Genomic DNA, 21,065 nt, shown 5'->3' on the forward strand with positions numbered 1-21,065 from the left:
ATTAATATATTAAATGCTGCTATATTAGACTTTTTTTTTGCTTTTATGTAAAATATGCCATTTGCCATGATATTTTTGTGTCATGTAATTCTTTTTCTGAGTTTGAATATGATCAACATATACCCCTAAATTAAACATACATATCCATATCAAGATAGTATCATTCAAAGCTCTTTTATTTGGGAAATTCCAGAGTGTGTGGACCAGGAGTTTGTTTTGTTACTTCAGTTTGATGTTTAAAAGACAGTGTAACTAAGGCATATGCTATGCATTTTCTCAATATAAGCCTCTTAGAAACTGTTCTTACAACCATCTCTGTGCGTGTATCCATTTTAACTGCATGGCTCCTTAAGCCTTTGAGTTTGTGATGCCTGGTGTCGACAGTGACCCATTTTGATTTTTTTTTTTTTAATTTCTTTAGCTCTTTCTCTCTTTCAAAAACTTTCTCTCGTCTCTCTTTTAAAAAGACCTGTATCTTTGAGACAAACCCTCTATTATACTTAGTACTCAAAAATGAAAGTTCCTGAGCAGGAGTATTTCCCCAGGACAGGCAGACTTTGCCTTTTATCTTGGGAGAAATGTAATGAAATACACATATATATTTAGCATTAATTTAGAATAGGAATTTAGCTTATATAAAAATCTCTCAAATTAAAAAAAGTTCACACGCAACTATTCCTTTGTTCTTTTTAAAAGATAAAACAACCAACTTAATGCTGCTCAGGTATTCTATTGTAAATTTTAGTTATGTAGCATTCCTAGAAACTATGAGTTTATAGCAACTAATTTCTTAAATTAGGAATATCGTTAAATTGACCAAATATTATAGCAGAACTGCAGGGTTCACAGAATTCAAGTCTATTAAAGTTTATATTTGATTTGTATATGTAAAGTAGCTTGTCTGTTCACTTTTGGAGTATCATGGTTTGTTAAAATTGCACAGGTTATTAACAATTTCCAAAGATAGTATTTATTTTTTAATTAAATTTGAGTTTTTAAGTATCCGATGCCCCCTTGTGGTGAAAGACATATTTTGCTTTTGTTTGAATTTGGAGAATTATACTTTGACTTTTCTTTAATAAAGTGGACATTAATGTTCACAAGCTGTTGACGATATGTAATTTGAATTTTGTAAAGCTCATTGCCATAAAATTCACAGCCTTACCCTGTATTGTCTCACAAGTGCATGTAACCAAGCACATACAATGAGACAAAATTTTGGAAGCTATTTAATTACAAATAGCATAGGGATTTTCTGATCTTGTATATGATTTCTTATGTCTTTTTTTTTGTGTCTCACATAGGTGATGTACAGTTCATTGATTATGAATATTCTGGATACAACTACCTGGCATATGATATTGGAAATCATTTCAATGAATTTGCAGGTAAAATCCAGGGCTTAACTAATGGAGCAACATGTATAACTTTGAAGTGATACTTAAAAAAGGTTTTGTTTTGTTTTTTTTTTTAAATGTTTATTTATTTTGAGGGGGCAGAGAGAAAAGAGGGGGAGAGAGAATCCCAAGCAGGCTCCATGCTCAGTGTGGAGTCCAGTGTGTGGGGCTAGATCTCAAGACTGTGAGATCATGACCTGAGTTGAAATCAAGAGTCAGAGGCTTAACTGAAATGATACTTTTAGAATTGTTTTTGTTTGTTATTTTTAGGGAAATTCACCTGGGAGTAGGAACAACATTTTTTAACCCTTTACTGAGTTTTTTCTTTATTACTAGAAGAAAGAGAAGAGATGACTCTTTCCTAATCCTTTAAGGAAAATAATAAATAATCATTGTGGTTAACATTAAGACCTGACATAATGCAGAGTGTTTCATAAATCTCATTTTTTCCCTCCACAACAACATAACAGTTTACACATGGAGAAAGTAACTCACCAAAGGTCACAGTAAAATACAGAGAACTTAGATTTGCATTTTTTTTTTTTTAATCCTTTAAAAGCGTTTGTTGTTTCCATTTTATACTTGAGCTTTGGAATGTTGGACAACTAAGAAGCTAAATAATTTGTTTTTTATTTTGTCTTTGGCTATGAATAATGGAAAGCCTTGTCATTTTACCCCTGAAAATTAATCTTTTATCACTGTCAAGTATAAAAGTTTAGGTTTTTTTATGTTAAAAGGAATTAATTTAAAAATACATTTTATGACTATATTTAGAAACATGAAATGCTCTAAAACTAAAGATTAGAAAATTCTCTTGGGTGATTTATACCTAGTAGGAACTTTTCATTGCTGAATTTGTATTTGTTACCATTCATGCATTCTTATATTTACATATACTTAGCAAACTGGGAAGAAGTTGGAGAGGGTTTTAATTTATGTGTTTTCAGTTATTTCCCTACACCAGACCTTTCATATACATCCTATATCCCCACACATGTGCTATACATATTAAAAGGGAAAGCAGCTGTGCATATAATGAGATATCACCATATCCATCTTAGTATAATGGGTCATCACTGCTGTAGATATAAAAGAGGAAGCTCTGGTGATCCTAATATGATTTTGTATAGGAAGAAATTGAGCTGAAGTTTGCAAGTTAGGTAGAATTTGAGATGTGCAGTTAGAAGAGAAAGTAAAGCACTGCAGGAAGGAGGAATAAAACTTCAAGGTGAGTGTACATGTTGGTAGGATATAAAACTCATGGAGGAGCATATAGGACTTACAAGACCAGAGAAGTGAAGTTTGGACCAACTCATGAAGAACACTGAGGGGTAGACAAAATAGTATAAACTTTATTTTCTAGGTTACTATTTTTCATTTTTCTTTTTTCTTTTTTTATTAAAAAAAAATTTTTTTTAATGTTTATTTTTGAGAGAGAGCACAAGCAGGGGAGGGGCTGAGAGAGAGGGAGACACAGAATCCGAAGCAGGCTCCAGGCTCTGAGCCATCAACACAGAGCTCAATGTGGGGTTTGAACTCACAAACCACGAGGTCATAACCTGAGCTGAAGTTGGATGCTTAACTGACTGAGCCATCCAGGTGCCCCTAGGTTACTCTTTTTCAAATAGCACATCTTAAAACCAGATTTGGTGGGTGATTATTTTAAAACAAGCAGCGGAAAAGAAAAGACATAGAAGGTATCTGAGTTGGAAGGAGTAGTTAGGGTAAATATTGTTTTGTGGAACTTAGTACCAGGAGAATGTATAAAGTTTCAATGTAAAATGTATTTCTTACCCTGTGAGTAATGGTAAAAATGTTTTTAGAGCTGGAGTTCTAGGAAATGCTCTAAATATTAGTGTGCTTAAGAATCTCCTGAGGTGCTTGTTAGAATGAAGATTTGGGGCTTCTGATATGGGTGGTTCAAGCTTCACACTTTGAGGAGAAATTGAAGCAATGAGAATTGATTATGATAATGAAACAGGTCATACATTAGGATTCAAGTTTCAGTACGTTAGATTTTTTGGTTTATTTTAATAAATGCTATTAACATCTAGTTATTTTAGGATTACTTTAGGAATTATTCAAGTATATATGAGATACCGTGTTTTTAAAAGTTTTAGTGTTCCTTTTTTCCATTTCAGGTGTGAGTGATGTAGACTATAGTCTCTATCCAGACAGACAACTACAGGGCCAGTGGCTGCGTTCTTACCTTGAAGCTTACAAAGAGTATAAAGGCTTTGGGACTGAAGTCACTGAAAAGGAGGTTGAAATACTCTTCATTCAGGTCAATCAGTTTGCATTGGTAAGTTTAAATATAAACAATGAAAGATTCTTAATATAATTTAAACAGCTTTTAAAAAAAAATGTTTATTCATTTTCAAGAGAGAGGGAGCAGGGGAAGAGGGACAGAGAGGTAGCAGAGGATCTGAAGTGGGCTCTGCACTGACAGCAGTGAGCCCGATGTGGGGCTTGAACTGACGGAACTGTCAGATGACCTGAGCTGAAGTCGGATGCTCAACCGACTGAACCACCCACATGCCCCTAAAAAGCTTTTTAATTTTCATCATCTTTTGTGTATTTTTGTTCAAAATTAGGACAAAACATGATTTTTTTTACAACTCCCATATTAAGGAGCTTTGAGGACAGAGATTTTGTTTTATTCATTATTTTATTCTTAACCTCTAAAATAACAGTGCCTTACCCACATGGTAAGTGCTCAGTAATTACATGATGAATGGATTCTAGCTAGAGTTAGGATTAATTGTGAAGCAGTTTTTTATATTCTATCTATTCTCTTTATGTTACAAAAAACATATAATCAAGGAAAGATTTATGGGAAACGAGGTTTTCCACAGTACATTTAAATTTTTTTTTAATATTTGTTTATTTTTGAGAGACAGACGAACGAGGAAGGGGAAGAGAGAGAGGACACAGAATCCAAAGCAGGCTCCAGGCTCTGAGCTGTTAGCACAGAGCCTGACACTGGGCTTGAACTCATGAACAGTGAGATCATGACTTGAGCTGAAGTCGGACGCTTAACCGACTGAGCCACCCAGGTGTCCCTCCACAGTACATTTAATCATCACATCTTACTGTTAAGATGATAAAAGTAGATTGGAAGGAATAGAATTATGTTTTCATAACTTACCTAGTATTTTGTCTTGGTCTTCTTTTGATAAGCAGTTAGTTATTTCCAGCTTCTTTGATGTGTTAATGCTTTATTATTATTTTTAAGACCCACTTTTCTGTACTCTTGAGTGCATTTATTTTTTAAAAAAGAGTTCAATTATCTTTTGAGAGTGGTGTGATGAATTAGAATGAGCTTTCAGCTAAGGTGTTACACAATTAAATTGAATACTAGGTTGAAGTTATTTTAGCTGTTTCTTCTTAGTTTTAATACAATTTGGTACAATTCACATGGGGAATATTTGCTATGTTGTCTTTACAAATAAACCCTGTTGATGGCTCATGGGTGTACTTTTTGCATTGTTTTAAGAGCAGCATTTTCCCAGAGCCATTCAGAATACATCTGAAATAAGAGGGTGTGCAGAAACTTGACTCATCTTCTGTTCTGATATCTATTTTCAGTGAACTGTTGGCTAAATTAATGGCCTGCTCTCCAGCTGGTCCTAGGATGCCTGCTGTTCCCATTTATTTTATTTAAGCATGATCTTAAAGTAGAGAATGTAGGGTTTTCTTTCTCATGACGTTACTTAATAAACTTCAAAATTTACCTACATAGTTCTGTTTAGCCACTGTCTATATTAATATGAGGAATATTATTGTCGCTATAATTTATATTTTTTCATGCACCTATTTACGTAAATTATTCCTAAGGCATTGAGTTCATTAATTTCCACAGAAAGTCCACATAGCTTATTTATTAGTCAAACAAAAACACTGTTTACTATTAGCTAACTTGGGTTCTTTTGTAAACTTTTGATGATAAAAATTTAACAGCTTTGGATACTGCGGTTGTATATATATCATGGTATTGAAAAATAACTACTTCTGGTTTGATTATCAAGTTGTTTATAATACCCATTAATAAGATACCTAGTACTTACTACTCTAGGTCATGTAGATTGGAGGATTAAAAGAAGAATACAACAGTGTATTGCTTCAAAGTACTTACAATTTGAAAGGGCAAATAATATGTACAAAATACTTTTTAGATAACATTTAACACGCATCCCTGTTTAAAATTCATAGCAAATTAGAATTGGAGGGAAACTTACTTAACCTGATTAAACAAACAACCTGATTTTATTTTATTTTTTTAAGTTTATTTATTTATTTTGAGAGAGAGCGAGCACAAACGAGAAAAGGCAGGGGGGCGGGGGGAGAGAATCCCAGGCAGGCTTTGCACAGTCAGTATGGAACCCGATGCGAGTCTCAAACTCAAGAACTGTGAGATCATAACCTGAGCCGACTTCAGATACTTAATGAACTGAGCCACCCAGGCACCACAGTTTAACCTGAATAAGAAGAAAAAAGAATACATGAAATGTACGGCAAACATTCATGAAATGTCATGATCAGTAGAAGGTCTTACAGAAAAAGAATAAAGGATGGTTGATGAGGGACACCTGCGTGGTTCAGTTGGTTAAGCGTCTGACTCTTGATTTCAGCTCAGGTCATGATCGATCTCACGGTTTAAGCCACACATCGGGCTCTGTGCTGTTAGCACAGGTTGGGATTTTCTCTTTCCCTCTCTCTGCCCCTACCCTGCTCATGTGCATGTGCTCTCTCTCAAAATAAATAAAAACTTCAAGAAAAAACAGAAGGATGGTTAATGAGACATAAAACTTCGATACCTTTTTAATAGTATTCCTTATTTAGCATGTTCTTAATTTACATAATCTTTAGTTTTCATATACATTACAGTTTATTCTCTGAGAGTCTGTTACCAATTTCCGATTTTTCCTCATTAAGAAACCATTGAGAACCAGGTATGAAGCCAATTTTGTTTTGAATTTCTCTTTTTATTTAAATTGTGCTGCAGTCCTCTTTTATGTGCTGTTCTTGACAACTCTCTCCAGAGGTGGGTTACTTTCTTGCATCAGGGCCTCTCTTGCTATCTTTAGAATAGAAAGAATATAGCAGAATTTAGATGAATGCTCACATTTGGCTTCACAGCCCCTCTTACTTGAGATTATTAATTCTCCTGAGATTTGATGTATATGCCTTTCTTTTCATTTTTTAAAGAATCATTTTATTATTTTATTTTTTAATATTTATTTACTTAGCATGTATGCACACGCAGGGAAGGGGTAGAGAATCCCAAGCAGGCTCCCTGATGTCAGTGCAGAGCCTGATATGGGGGCTCGATCCCATGAACCATTAGTTCATGACCTGATCTGAAATCAAGAGTCGGACACTTAACTGATTGAGCCACCCAGGCGTCCCTGTATGCCTTTCTTTTTCAAGACTTTTTTTTGCAGTTTTTTTTCTTTTTTTAAGCTAGCCCAGTTTACATAATTCTCTTACCAACTCTTAATTTCATCCCACAGTAATTAAGTAAATGTCTGTCGCAATCTCAAGTGTTGGAATGGATAAATAATTGGGAAGGTAGGGGGAAACAAAAGCAAACCCTCTGTCTTTTTACTTTATTATCTTTCATGCACTCCTCAGGCCACTGCAATCTGTCTTCTCCCCTCACTATTCTAAAAATAAAAAATAATTCATGGCAGGGTTACCAATAATGACATAATTACTAAATACAGTTTGAACTCTCAGTGTTTATCTTACTTGTTCTGCCAAAATCATTTGACAGTATTTACCATTGATTTTTAGAATTTTTCTTTATTAATTTTTGTGATAACCATTCTTCCTTGGTTCTCTTTTGTATTTTCCTACTCAGTCTCTTTCCCTGGCTCCTCCTTTTCTTCCTCTTCTCCCAGTCCTCTTACAATACTGGTGTTTCCTATTATCCTGATTTTGGGTTCTCCCAGCTCCTTTCACTTTAAATACTTCCATTGGATGATTTAATCCCATTACTTTTTTTTTTTTTAATGTTTATTTTTGAGAGAGACCAAGCATGACCAGTGGAGGGGCAAAGAGAGAGGGAGACACAGAATCCGAAGCAGGCTCCAGGCTCTGAGCTGTCAGCACAGAGCCCAGCTTGGGGCTCGAACTCATGGACCGGGAGATCATGACCTGAGCCGAAGTCAGACTCTTAACCGATTGAGCCACCCAGGCGCCCCTAGTCCTGTGACTTTATTGTACTTCCTATTAATGATCCCAAGTTGATTTTTTTTTTTCCCTTTGTTGATCTCAAGATCAGTATCTGCCACCATCCAGGATACCATTAGTAATTGACCACAGTATGTCCAAATTTGAATTTTATTTCATGCATCCTGTCCTCTGTTCCATTATTTATTCTTCTGTCTTGATTTAATTAAATATCATCCATGTAGTTGCTGTATTCTGAAATCAGGAAAAAAGTAATTTTCTTTTATGTGATGTGTTCCTCTTCTTCATTATCAATTTTTTCTATTTCCAAGTTCTGTTACTCTTAGTTCCTAAAATTCTCTCAATTCCAGCCATATCTCCTTAATTATGTGACATTTGATTAAGCCATTAATTTCTCACCTATGTCAACTTCTACTAGTCTCTTTGCCTCCAAGTTTCTCCTGTCTATATTTCATCCTGTACATTTAAAAAGTTAATCTTTTTAATAACTAGATCTAATTCATGAATATAAGTATGTCTCTTCCATTTTTATGGTTCCCCGTGACCTACAGAGTGAATCCAAATGATAGCAGTCTGTAAATGCTGTCTTCTTTCCCACCTCCACTTCAGCTTTAGCAGAGTCATCTTGTTTTCTGTACATTCCATGTTTGAAGCCTATATGCTTTTGTGTAAGTTATTTCTTCCTCCCTAGAGTGCCCTTTTCCCTGCATCCTCTGGCAAATTCTTTTTGTTCCTTATAGACGTGTCTTATATACTGTTTCCTCCTCTGAGACCCTTCCTTCCTTGATCACTTGTCATGAAGACAGCATATACAAAGCTGATTTGATAAGTGGAGAAAAGAGGTTTGAGTAAGATTAGGATATAGATGTTTTTTAATGAATGGCTGGTTAAATATTTACTGCTGAGGGCGTGAGTAGACTTGTAAATATTAAAAGACTTCATATGTTGCTGATTGTTTATTGTAATTAACTAATACTGAGATGGTAAACAAAAGTAGGCATTTGTATTATAAAATCAAATAGAGTATACATATGGGTTTTTTAATTGTTAGACACATTGTTTGCAGACTTTGGATTATTTCTAAGAAAATGTTAGTTTTAGGAAACCAGTTTTTAGGTTTTTTCAGAAACCAGTTTGAAGATTCATTTTAGTTACTTGTTTGTCTTATAAAGCCTTGAATTGTTCTTTGCCACAGAGATGGGTACCTGTTCTCAGTAATATGATTCACACTAGATGCACTTCTGGCTTTGTGGAGGGAGACTTTATTAATTATAAGGGGAAGAGAATATAAGGAATTAAACAATTATAGTAAACACAAGGAAGGAGAGAAGTATAGACAAGAACAAAGAAGGGTTAGTACACCAAGTCAGGTACTCATAACATCCAACCTTCTTGCTAGGGAAGCCCCGTGGTGAATAGCCCAGTTGGGAGTCCTGATAGAAGGTTGTGGGCAGAGCATCCTCCCCTCAGGTGGGACTTCAAACAAGCTATTCCTGCCAGGGCAATATATATTACCCTTGTGTGACTTATGGTTAGTCATTAAGTTTGCCTCCGTGCAGTCCCGAGCTATACTGTTTTTCTCTGTTTCTCTTATCATATCTCACAATCTTAGGAGCCTGGGCTTCTGCATATTCCTCATCCCTCCCAGATCCATTCCTCCTTGAGCCAGCCTGGTCTGGCTCAAGGAGGAAGGTGAGGCTTGTTAATCCTTCTTGTTGTCAGGAACAGAAGCGTCAGTTCTGATCCTGAGGCCAGATACAGAATAAGCCAACTGAGTTCCCCCCTCCGACTGTGTTTGTGAGGCTGTCAGAAATGCATGACAGGTCATACAGACAACTTCTATACAGAACAATAGCCTAGAAGTTAAAATGCCCTTTAATAGACTTACATATCTATAACTTCCAAATTTGAAAGAAATAATAAGAGTATAAGTAAATCACATAGACTATTACATTATTTTATTAGGACTTAAGTATTTTCTTTGATGTTTTGGGGAAATGATGAATGGCCTGTTTTCCTGCATTTCCGATTCATCCATTTAAGAGTCTAATGTATATAAATTTTTCATTTTTCATCCTATAAAAGGTGTTGCCTGTCAAAAAGTGGGATTTTTGTGAAGTTTGTGTGTAGTGCATCTCTAATGTAGAACCGTTTAGTTATTTTATACTAGTATATGAATGAACGTTGCTTGAAATGGCGGGAAGAGCTGGTTTGATGTTATTTTTAGGTGTAGAATTTCCCGATTGCAGTCTTTTCTACTCACAGAACTGGCCTGATAAGAGATTACAGATGATTTTTATATCACTTTAAATATGGCTAGGTGATTTAAACTAGTGGTTCTCAAACTTTTTCATCTCAGGATTTTCTTTTTACACTTCCAAGATTTTTTTTTTTTAATAAGTTTTTTGTTTCATTTTTGAGAGAGCACGCGTGCGTGAGTGCAAGCAGGGGAGGAGCAGGGAGAGAGGGAGACTGAGAATCCAAAGCAGGCTCCAGGCTCCGAACTGTCACCACAGAGCCTGATGCAGGGCTTAAACTCACAAACCACAAAATCGTGAAGTCAGACACTTAACCAACTTGAGCCATCCAGGAGCCCCCCAGCCCCCCGATTTTTTTTCTTTAAGAGCATGCAAGCAGAGTAGGGGCAGAGGGGCAGGGAGAGGGGGAAGACAGAGAATCCCAAGCAGACTCTGTGCTGTGAAGCACAGAGCCTGATGCAGGGATTGAACTCACAAACAATGAGGTCATGACCTAAGCTGAAATCAAAAGTCAGATACTTAACTGATTGAGCCACCCAGGCGCCCCAATATTTTTTTTTTTTGAATGTTTATTTATTTGGAGAAAGTGCAAGTAGGGGAGGGGCAGAGAGAGAGAGGGAGAAAGAGAATCCCAAGCAGGCTTCATGCTCAGCCCACAGCCAGACATGGGGCTTGATCTCATGACCCTGAGATCATGACCTGAACCCAAATCAAGAGTTGGACACTCAACCAACTGAGCCACCCAGACATCCCTCAAGATTTTTTTGAAGACATCTATGAGCTTTTGTTTATTTCAGTTAATTATCAGTATTTGTCATACTGAAAATTAAAACAAATTCAAAATATTTATTAAGTAAAAAATAATAAACTTGTTAACATAAACATCATTTTGAATGGAAAATAACTATTTTTCCAAAACAAAAAAACAATTTAGTGAGAAGAATGGCATTATTTCACACTTTTGCAAATCCTTGTAATGTCTGGCTTAATAAAGTTAGATTCTTTTTTTTAAAAAATTTTTTTAATGTTTTATTTATTTTTGAGACAGAGAGAGACAGAGCATGAGCAGGGGTGGGGCAGAGAGAGAGGGAGACACAATCTGAAGCAGGCTCCAGGCTCCAAGCTGTCAGCACAGAGCCTGACATGGGGCCGATGGCGGGGCTTGAACTCACAAACCACGAGATCATGACCTGAGCCGAAGTCGGATGCTTAACCAGCTGAGCCACCCAGGTGCCCCAAAAGTTAGATTCTTATATCTACTTCTTCATTTCATCTGTTGCAATATATTGGCTTGGTTAAAGTATACAAAGAAAGTTCTGTGTCACACACGTGTTGGAAGAAATGAGTACATTGCCTTTTCAGATAATTGTGGATTTTCTCTTTGATACATCACCAGAACTCAACAGGTGGTTATTTCTTAAAGGTTAGTTGCAATGTGCAGTCAGAAAACATCAATTAATTTTTCGTATTCTATTATATTATAATCCATTGATTTACTTTGCACTTTGGCTCTTTCAGCAGTGCATGATTTTGTAATTTTAACACCATTCAGTATTATTTGGGAAATATTGATTCATTGAGTTGTATAGATCTTACAGATGTTAATACATCTCATTATATGATATAAAAATATCACATTTGCTGATATCACAATCAGTGTCATCAGAAAAGTTTTAAATACTGTATTGAGAAGCTGGTAGGCTCACAGAATCAAATACAAATTTTCCAAAGTTCTAATTTTAGGTTGAATACTTGAAGAGTATCATTGGCAACAAATACTGTCAATTATTTTCATTGAAATGACAAGTGCTCTTTTTTGTATCTGAGAAATATCTGCCAAATGCCCAAGTCTAATAAGTGGTTCGAATGTCAGTTGTTCTTTCAAGTAAACATGATGTTCCATTAAAAATGTGCAAGTTCAGCTCACAACTCAGTCATAAATGTTTTTCCTTGAAACAACCTTCCTCTTTTGGGTGTATAGCAGACTGCTTTATGTGTACTTTCCTACACCATCTCACAGAATATTAGAGCGTGTACTCAAGTGTAGAGATTTAATAAAATTAATAATTTCAATGGCTTCGTAAAGGACATTCTTCACACAGACAAGACTAGTCTTTTACTGTGTGTAGTGGTGATGTGAGTGTGTGTGTTTGGTGACACTGCCTTGACATATTGTAAGGTACTAGTAGCTTTACCCACCATTGCTTTTAAACCATCATTGCAGATGTTAACATATTCAAGAAGGCAAGTAGCATATTAATAGTATTATAAGAAATATATATTTTTTAAATCCAGTGTTTTATTAAAACAAAAATAGAACCAAAGTTAAAATATACTTGATCCTTTTTTTTTTTTTTAAACAATTTTTTTTTTTTTATTTTATTTATTTTTGGGACAGAGAGAGACAGAGCATGAACGGGGGAGGGAGAGAGAGAGGGAGACACAGAATCGGAAACAGGCTCCAGGCTCCGAGCCATCAGCCCAGAGCCCGATGCGGGGCTTGAACCCACGGACCGCGAGATCGTGACCTGGCTGAAGTCGGACGCTTAACCGACAGGCGCCCCCCCTTTTTTTTTTTTTTTTTTTAAATAGCAAGAGAGTAAGGGCTTTAATACTGCTATCATCAGTATTTGAAGACACAGCACTGAAACAAAACCAAATAATTTTTTCCCTTACTGAAAAATTCAACACTCATGTAAGAAAGTTAAAGAAAAATACACCGTTGGGGTACCTAGGTGGCTTAGTCAGTTAAGCATCCGACTTTGGCTCAGGTCATGGTCTCATGGTTCGTGAGTTCAAGCCCCATGTTGGGCTCTGTTCTGACAGCTCAGAGTTTGGAGCTTGCTTTAATTTTTTTAGTATTTATTTTTATTTAATTTTTTACATTTTATTTTTTTTAATTTACATCCAAATTAGATATCCTATAGTGCAACAGTGATTTAATGCCCCTTACCCATTTAGCCCAACCCCCCTCCCACAACCCCTCCAGTAACCCTCTGTTTGTTCTCCATATTTAAAAAAAATTTTTTTTTTACATTATTTATTTTTGAGAGACAGAGTGAGACAAAGTGAGAGTGGGGGAGGGGCAGAGAGAGGGGGAGACACAGGATCGGAAGCAGGCTCCAGGCTCTGAGCTGTCAGCACAGAGCCCGACGCGGGGCTCGAACCCACAGACTGTGAGATCATGACCTGAGCCAAAGTTGGACGCTCAACCAACTGAGCCACCCAGGCGCCCTCCATATTTAAGAGTATTTTATGTTTTATCCCCCCCCCCCCCGTTTTTATATTATTTTTGTTTCCCTTCCCTTTTGTTCATCCGTGTCTTAAAGGCCTTATATGAGTGAAGTCATAAGATATTTGTCTTTTTCTGACTAATTTCGCTTGGCATAATACCCTCTAGTTCCATCCACGTAGTTGCAAATGGCAAGATTTCAGTCTTTTTTTTTTTTTTTTTTTAAACGTTTTATTTATTTTTGAGACCGGGAGAGACAGAGCATGAACGAGGGAGGGTCAGAGAGAGAGGGAGACACAGAATCTGAAGCAGGCTCCAGGCTCTGAGCTGTCAGCACAGAGCCCGGCGCGGGGCTTGAACTCACGGACCGCGAGATCATGACCTGAGCCGAAGTCGACTGCTTAACCGACTGAGCCACCCAGGCGCCCCAAGATTTCATTCTTTTTGATTGCCGAGTAATACTCCTTGTGTGTGTGTGTGTGTGTGTGTGTGTGTGTGTGTGTGTGTGTGTGTGTATACATATATATACACGTATATACATATAGTATATGTACATATATACATATAGTATATATATACATATAGTATATGTACATATATACATATAGTATATATATATGTGTATGTATGTATACACACCATTTCTTTATCCACTCATTCAATGATGGACATTTAGGCTTTTTCCATACTTTGGCTATTGTTGATAGTGCTGCTACAAACATTGGGGTGCATGTGCCCCTTCGAAACAGCATACCTGTATCCCTTGGATAAATACCTAGTAGTGCAATTGCTGGGTCCTAGGGTAGTTCTATTTTTAATTTTTTGAGGAACCTCCACACTGTTTTCCAGAGTGGCTGCACCAGCTTGTGTTGCTACCAGCAATGCAGAAGAGATCCTCTTTCTCAGCATCCTTGTCAACATCTGTTGTTGCCTGAGTTGTTAATGTTAGCCATTCTGACAGGTGTAAGATGGTATCTCATCGTGGTTTTGATATGTATTTCCCTGATGATGAGTGATGTGGAGCATTTTTTCATGTGTCAGTTGGCCATCTGGATGTCTTCTTTGGAGAAGTGTCTATTCGTGTTTTTTGCCCATTTCTTCACTGGATTATTTGTTTTTTGGGTGTTGAGTTTGATAAGTTCTTTATAGATTTTGGATACTAACCCTTTTTCTGGTATGTCATTTGCAAATATCTTCTGCCATTCTGTTGGTTGCCTTTTAGTTTTGCTGATTGTTTCCTTCGCTGTGCAGAAGCTTTACATTTTGTTGAGGTCCCAATAGTTCATTCTTGCTTTTGTTTCCCTTGCTTCTGGAGATGTGTTGAGTAAGAAGTTGCTGCAGCCAGGGTCAAAGAGGTTTGTTTTTGCCTGCTTTATCCTTGAGGATTTTGATGGCTTCCTGTCTTACATTTAGCTCTTTCATCCATTTTGGGTTTATTTTTGTGTATGGTGTAAGAAAGTGGTTCAGGTTCATTCTTCTGCGTTTCTGTCCAGTTTTCCTAGCACCACTTGCTGAAGAGACTGTATTTCATTGGATATTGTTTCTTGCTTTGCCAAAGATTAGTTGGCCATATGTCTGTGGGTCCATTTCTGGGTTCTCTATTCTCCTATATTGATCTGAGTGTCTGTTTTTGTGCCATATAGGAAATAGTTTTGAGTCTCAGACACCTCCCCTGGGTTGACAACCACTGTTTTAGACTTTAAAAAGAAGGAAGCACATCTCATCTCATAATTCATTTCTCAATATGTGGGACTTCCTCAGGTAGAAAGAGGACCATTTTTGTTATGTTATTTTTATTTTATTTTTTTATTTTATTTTATAATATTTTATTTTATTTTTTAATGTTTATTTTTGATAGAGAGTGTGCATGCACACATGCGCAAGAGCACAAGTTGGGGAGGGGCAGAGAGCAGGGAGACACAGAATCTGAAGCAGGCTCTATGCTCTGAGCTGTCAGTCAGCACAGAGCCAGATGGCGGGCTCTAACCCACAAACTGTGAGCTCATGACCTGAGCTGAAGTCAGATGCTTAACCCACTGAGCCAACTAGGCACCTCAGAAAACCATTTTTGAAAGTTTTTATATTTTTATCATTCTAATTTTATATAATTATAGTAATTAGCATTTTATTGAATGTTTGTTATATACCAGATATATATACTAGGCTCCGATGTGTGTTTTTTCTACATCACTAAGTAGTTCTCCAATTCTCAGCAGTGTCCTGCAATTCCATAGGTGTTAGATCCCATAGGTTAAGGGTTCAGTCTCACGACACTTCACTCCACTGTTCCCTCTTTCAGGTGCCAGTTGCAAGTCTCATTTGTTACCTGTGATTCTTACCCACTGGCTATAAATCGGAGGTTTCCAAAATTCCCACTTTGGGTGCGGTTAATTTGCGAGAGTGGCATTTAGAACTCAGAGAAGCATTTACATATGTTTACCAGTTTGTTATAAAGGATACAGAACAGTCAGATGAAGAGGTACATAGGGCAAGGTCTAGAAGGGTCCTGAGCATAGGAACTTCTGTTCCCGAGGAGGATAGTGTATACCACCCTCCAGCGTGTGGATATATTCTGGTTCACCAGGCCTGGAAGCTCTCTGAACCCTCTCCTTTTGGGTTATATGGAGCCTTCATTACATAGGCAAGATTGATTAAAACATTGGGCATTGAAAACTGAACTCCGGTCTCTCTCCCCTTTCCCCTCCCTGGAGGTTGTGAGATGCCCACCCCTCTAATCATCTGATTGGTTTCCCTGGCAACCAATTCTCATCTAGAGGTGCTTTCCAAAACTCAGGTGTGGTTGAAAGGGACTTGTTTTGAATAACAAGATACTCCTTTTATGTTTATTGTTCTGGAGATATTTCAGGAACTTATGATAAAAGACCAAATATTATAACAAAAAGATGTTCCCATTGCTGTTATGCTTAGAAAATTCCAAGGATTTGGGGAACTGTGAGCCAGAGACAGTGGATAAAGACCAAATATTTATTTCTCATTATAAATCATATCACACCTGCATTTTACAGGTGAGGAGACAAAGGTACAGAGAGGTTAATTGCTCAAAGTCATATAGGTAATAATGTTTGCAATTTGACTCCAGAGCTCAGCTTTTCTTAAATTTTGTTTAATTAACCATTAGACTTCATATGCATGTGACTTTAGCTGTTTACTCTTTACTACAATATTTATTCTTTTCTATATCTGTATTTGATGGGAAGTTATATATCCTGCTAGTGATTTTTTGAGGAAGTTAGAAGCAAAGTGTGATAATATTTTTTAAATGGATATCATTACAACAACATACTTTAAAGAGATCTTTAGAGGTTAAAAGTTTCATAGACATCTGTGTGTGTGTGTGTGTGTGTGTGTGTGTGTGTGTGTGTGTGTGTATGTGTGTGTATGAAGTAAGGGAGATGATTCTTTTTCAGAAATACCAAATAAAAGCTGTGCTGTCTAGTTAATAGTAGGTTTACAACCTATTGGACGTATATATGAAACCCCTCTCCCCCCATAATGAGTGCCAAACCCTTGGACACTTCACTTCCCCATTCTTCCCCTTCTCCGTTTCGCAGGCTTACTTTTACAGGTTTTGCAGTGAGCATGAACCAAAGAACAACAGAGGGACTGAAAGTCTGTGCATCACCTCAGGAAATGTACATTATTCCAATTAGACTACTTTTTGCCTTAGATGGGCATAGGTGATGGGGTAAGGCTATAATCACTGTAGTACTCAGCCAGTGAGGATCCAGAGGAGGAAGTTGCACACTAGGAGATAAATTGTCTGCTGTGACTGCCCCGAGTGTGCCTGTCTGTCAGACACCTGCTCTTGCAAGAATGTTGATTAAAGTCTTGCTTCACTGTGCTCCGAGTCTCCGTGTCCCTCCTTTGATTGGGTCAGTGAGATTATTTCCCACAATATATATAATTCCCTTCCTTCCTTCACGGCCCCCGAGTAGGGGGTAGAGGGGCAGAGGGAAAGAATCTTTTTTTATTAAATGTTCATTTTTGAGAGATAAAGAGTGTGAGCACAAGCAGGGGAGGGGCAGAGAGAAAGGGAGACAGAGGATCTGAAGTGGGCTCTGTGCTGACAACAGAGAGCCCAATGCAGGGCTTGAACCATGAGATGATGACCTGAGCCAAAGTCAAACACTTAACCAACTGAGCCATGCAGGCGACTTCCAGAGTGAATCTTAAGCTGGTTCCACACTCAGTGTGGATCCCATGACCCTAGGATCATGACCTGAGCCTAAATCAAGAATTGGACACTCAACATACTGAACCACCTACACACTAGATGCCCCCTCCATTAATCTTTAAAACAATCCTGTGTGGAATACAGAATGGCTAATAGTTTCTTATCTTATAAGTGATAATTCGACACTAAAAATTTGTGACTTACTGAAGGTTGTTGCAAAAAGAGTTAGTGACAGAACCTGGACTTGAAACCCCCCAATTCACAATTCAAATTAAGAATCCTTCCTCATTCATTGTGTTGCTTTACCTACCCAATTGGGTTGTTTGATTATTTTAATACCAAGATCACAGCTGTTGAGGAATTTTTTTTTCTGAGATACCTTTTGTTGTTACTATAAGGAATTTAGTTGAAATAAAACCCTTTAAGACTTTTTTTCTAGCTATATTTCTAGTTAGAATTGACTATTTCTTGGGAAGTGAGGTTTTATTAGTTAATATTCGAATCTTAAGATATTTTCTTGTTTAACTGGAAATAGATTGTAAAGCACACACATAGCAGTTATTTTATAGTTCGTACAGTCATCTGTTTTTCTCTTGAAGTCTTAAGACCCATTTTTGTCTGGCGTAGGTAAAATCATGTTACAGTATGTTATGGTTGGTTATAGAAAATTGTTGGGCCAATAAAAATTGTTTTGAGATGTTTGGCATGTCTAGAACATTTTTCATATTTAAATATATTTTTCATTTTTGAGATTTGGATTTTCCCTTTTGTTTATATTTTTATGTCAAAAAGCCAAAGTCCTTTGATAATCCTGTATTTTATAGGAAAAGCCTGTTGGCAGTTTTAATCATTAAAAATAATTAACCAACATCTATTAGTACTGATGCTGAACTCTGTCTCCACAAAGCAGTTACAGGAATTGGGCTTTCTTTTCTTTTTTTTTTAAATTTTTTTTTTTTTTTTCAACGTTTTTTATTTATTTTTGGGACAGAGAGAGACAGAGCATGAACGGGGGAGGGGCAGAGAGAGAGGGAGACACAGAATCGGAAACAGGCTCCAGGCTCCGAGCCATCAGCCCAGAGCCTGACGCGGGGCTCGAACTCACGGACTGCGAGATCGTGACCTGGCTGAAGTCGGACGCTTAACCGACTGCGCCACCCAGGCGCCCCTGGGCTTTATTTTCTTAAGAGGTTATAAACATATTATAATGTCTTTTGGTGTGGACATAGGTAGTCATCCAGATAACTGTATGCTCAGTATTTGCTGTTTTTTAGACAGAGCATCAAGATTGTATTCAGCATGGAGTTGAAGAAAAAGAACATTAATTATTTGACAGTTGTTTTATTAAGAAATGTATTACCATAATTCTTGATTTTTCTTTCCTCCTTTTTAGGCTTCTCATTTCTTTTGGGGATTGTGGGCTTTGATTCAAGCCAAATACTCCACTATTGACTTTGATTTCCTTGGGTAAGTTTAATTATGCTCTGTGCATTACATTTGTCTCTACTTTTTTTGTTTGTTTTTGGTGTACGTGTAGAACTCATGGGGTACACTGTAGTTATTATTATTTTCAGTCAAATCTTCTAAAGGTTTCATACATTTAATAATTGGTTTGCAAGGAAATCTGGTATACCAATCTGTTAAATACTCTATTAGAAAAGTGTCCAGTAGGTGGTGCAGTAAACCAAAAATATGTCCTTTGAAAATCTTAAAACTTAAAAAAAAAAAAAAAAAAAATCATCTTAGAAAGGTGAATGGAAAATGAAGGAAGGATTAAGATTTTCACCTTTGATTAATTGTTGTTATTCATTTCTCACTAGGTATGCAATTGTTCGTTTTAACCAATACTTTAAAATGAAGCCTGAAGTTACCGCATTAAAAGTGCCTGAGTAAAGAAGAGATTTGATTATTCTCAAGTAGCTGAACAATGCTTGTGAAATCTTTTCTTAAGAAATTTTGAAAAGCCAATATTTGTTAAAATTCTGTTGTTTAATTTGGTTATCTTGCTTTACAAATTATGCCTCTAAACCAATCTATTTTTTAAATAGACTGAACGATGTCAAGAAGTACACCTACTGCTATCAGTGTGTGGTGGATTAGAAGTTTGTTAAATCTGCAAAAAGGTATAAAGATGTCAGTTTAATCCTTTCTTTGATAATTTAATCTCTGTTTATGTGAATTATTTATTATAAACTTAACATAATTCTGTGACTGCTTTCATCTGTTGGTTGAGTGTAAGCAATGAAAATGTTCCAGAGAAACTTTTTTTTTTTAAGTTTTACTTTAATATTAATTTTAGTAAACATTCTAAGTGTTCAGTGTAACTTTTTTATCTCGATACACTGTAAGAAATATGAATCATTCAGTCTTGAAATGCCAGATACTGGTATAGATAACTTAGGGTGTTCATAGAAAAATTTCTGTGTATGAGGGTAAACTGCATTTACTGTCTATGCTTAGTGGTACATCTTTTTGAATTGAATATTGGATAGTGTTTTTGGGGGGGGTGGAATCTATCTTTAAATTCTCCTTTCCTTACATAGTCTGGCAGTATAAATATTAACCATATAATCCTGGAATAGATATGATTTTGTATTACCAAAATCTGCATTAAGTAATGTTTTCACATACTAAATATGGTCATTTAAGTTGCTAGTTTATTTTTAAAACTTGGCTGTATCATATTGTTTTTTACCAAAAATTTTGTTTTACTTAATGAAATATTCTGTGTTTTTTGTCTGTTTAGCTAGTAGAACAAATGCTAATTTTTGAAACAAAGATAGAGTTATCATACTTGGGAACAAGAAAATATCATTTAGATATTCTTTTTTACCTTTGCATATTCATTCCTTACAATTTCATTTCATGTTTTAGTGTTGCTCCATGTCTTTAGAATGACATGATTACATGATATATGCAGGTTCAGAGAACTAAATTGAAGCAGTTAAAAGAAAGAAATAAGGAACATTTAGTTAGGACTTTGATCTACTACACTTAGAATCTGATATAACAAAATGTGAATTAAGCAGATATACTTGTGGTAGGAGGGCATCTTGTTTTAGTTTCTCTTGATTTTGTTTGTGTATTTTTTTAATTTTGTTTGGGAGAGGGTGGTAATTATTATATGGAAGGAAGTTAGATCTTTGCGATAAGTAGGCTTCAAGTTTTGAAGACTGCCCCTGTGTGGGGATGAGCAGTCATGGTTAACTTAGAAAATTAGTCTGACAAGCTTTGCACTTTGGTCACATAAGTGCCCATGTACAAAGTTGGCTTAATGAATCTGCATATTCAGAATATGCAACTACAAATATATCCTCTAAGAAATCTTCTGGGGAGTTTGATGTATTATTCCAAATGACTTATATTCTCAGATAAGTGCTTTAAAATACTTGGATTATCTCAAGATGTTTAAAGCTAATAAAGTAAGTAGAAACACTTAAGGCCATTTTAAATGGTAAATTCTAGTTACATAAATAGAATCTTAAAATCTGCTTGTGTCTGTAACAGTGTTAGATTAAGATTTGTTTTCTACCTCCCCAGTGTTATAAATGTTCACTTCTGTTTTTTTAAACCGTATTAGTAAAGGATCAATAGAATTTTACCTAATTGACTAAATGAATGGAACCAATTAAACAGTAGCTTTTTACATAATGTTAGAGTGAACTTGAAAAATTGTTTTTGGTGGAATTTTTATTTGTGGTTGGAACATTTTCTTAGGACAATGAATAATATGTAATACCCTTGATTTTTTGCTTTCTGACTTCTTAAAGTGCAACAGTGTATAACTT

The 21,065-nt window shown here is 36.2% G+C and overlaps 1 protein-coding gene across 4 annotated transcripts in view; it reads left to right on the top strand.

Moving 5' to 3' along the window:
* ETNK1 (ethanolamine kinase 1) overlaps positions 1-19,250 on the top strand; it is a 140,145-nt gene extending 120,895 nt beyond the window's left edge. For all 4 annotated transcript variants that reach the window (XM_042946048.1, XM_042946047.1, XM_042946049.1 and 1 more), the window contains 4 exons: positions 1,305-1,388; positions 3,539-3,699; positions 18,671-18,744; positions 19,098-19,250. In XM_042946048.1, coding sequence (XP_042801982.1) covers positions 1,305-1,388; positions 3,539-3,699; positions 18,671-18,744; positions 19,098-19,170 — 392 coding nt within the window. In that variant the 3' untranslated portion in view covers positions 19,171-19,250. The remainder of the gene's footprint in view (positions 1-1,304; positions 1,389-3,538; positions 3,700-18,670; positions 18,745-19,097) is intronic.
* Positions 19,251-21,065: the final 1,815 nt, after the last annotated feature.

This window comes from Panthera leo, chromosome B4 (assembly GCF_018350215.1).
Source record: "Panthera leo isolate Ple1 chromosome B4, P.leo_Ple1_pat1.1, whole genome shotgun sequence".
NCBI classification, from domain to species: Eukaryota; Metazoa; Chordata; class Mammalia; order Carnivora; family Felidae; genus Panthera; species Panthera leo.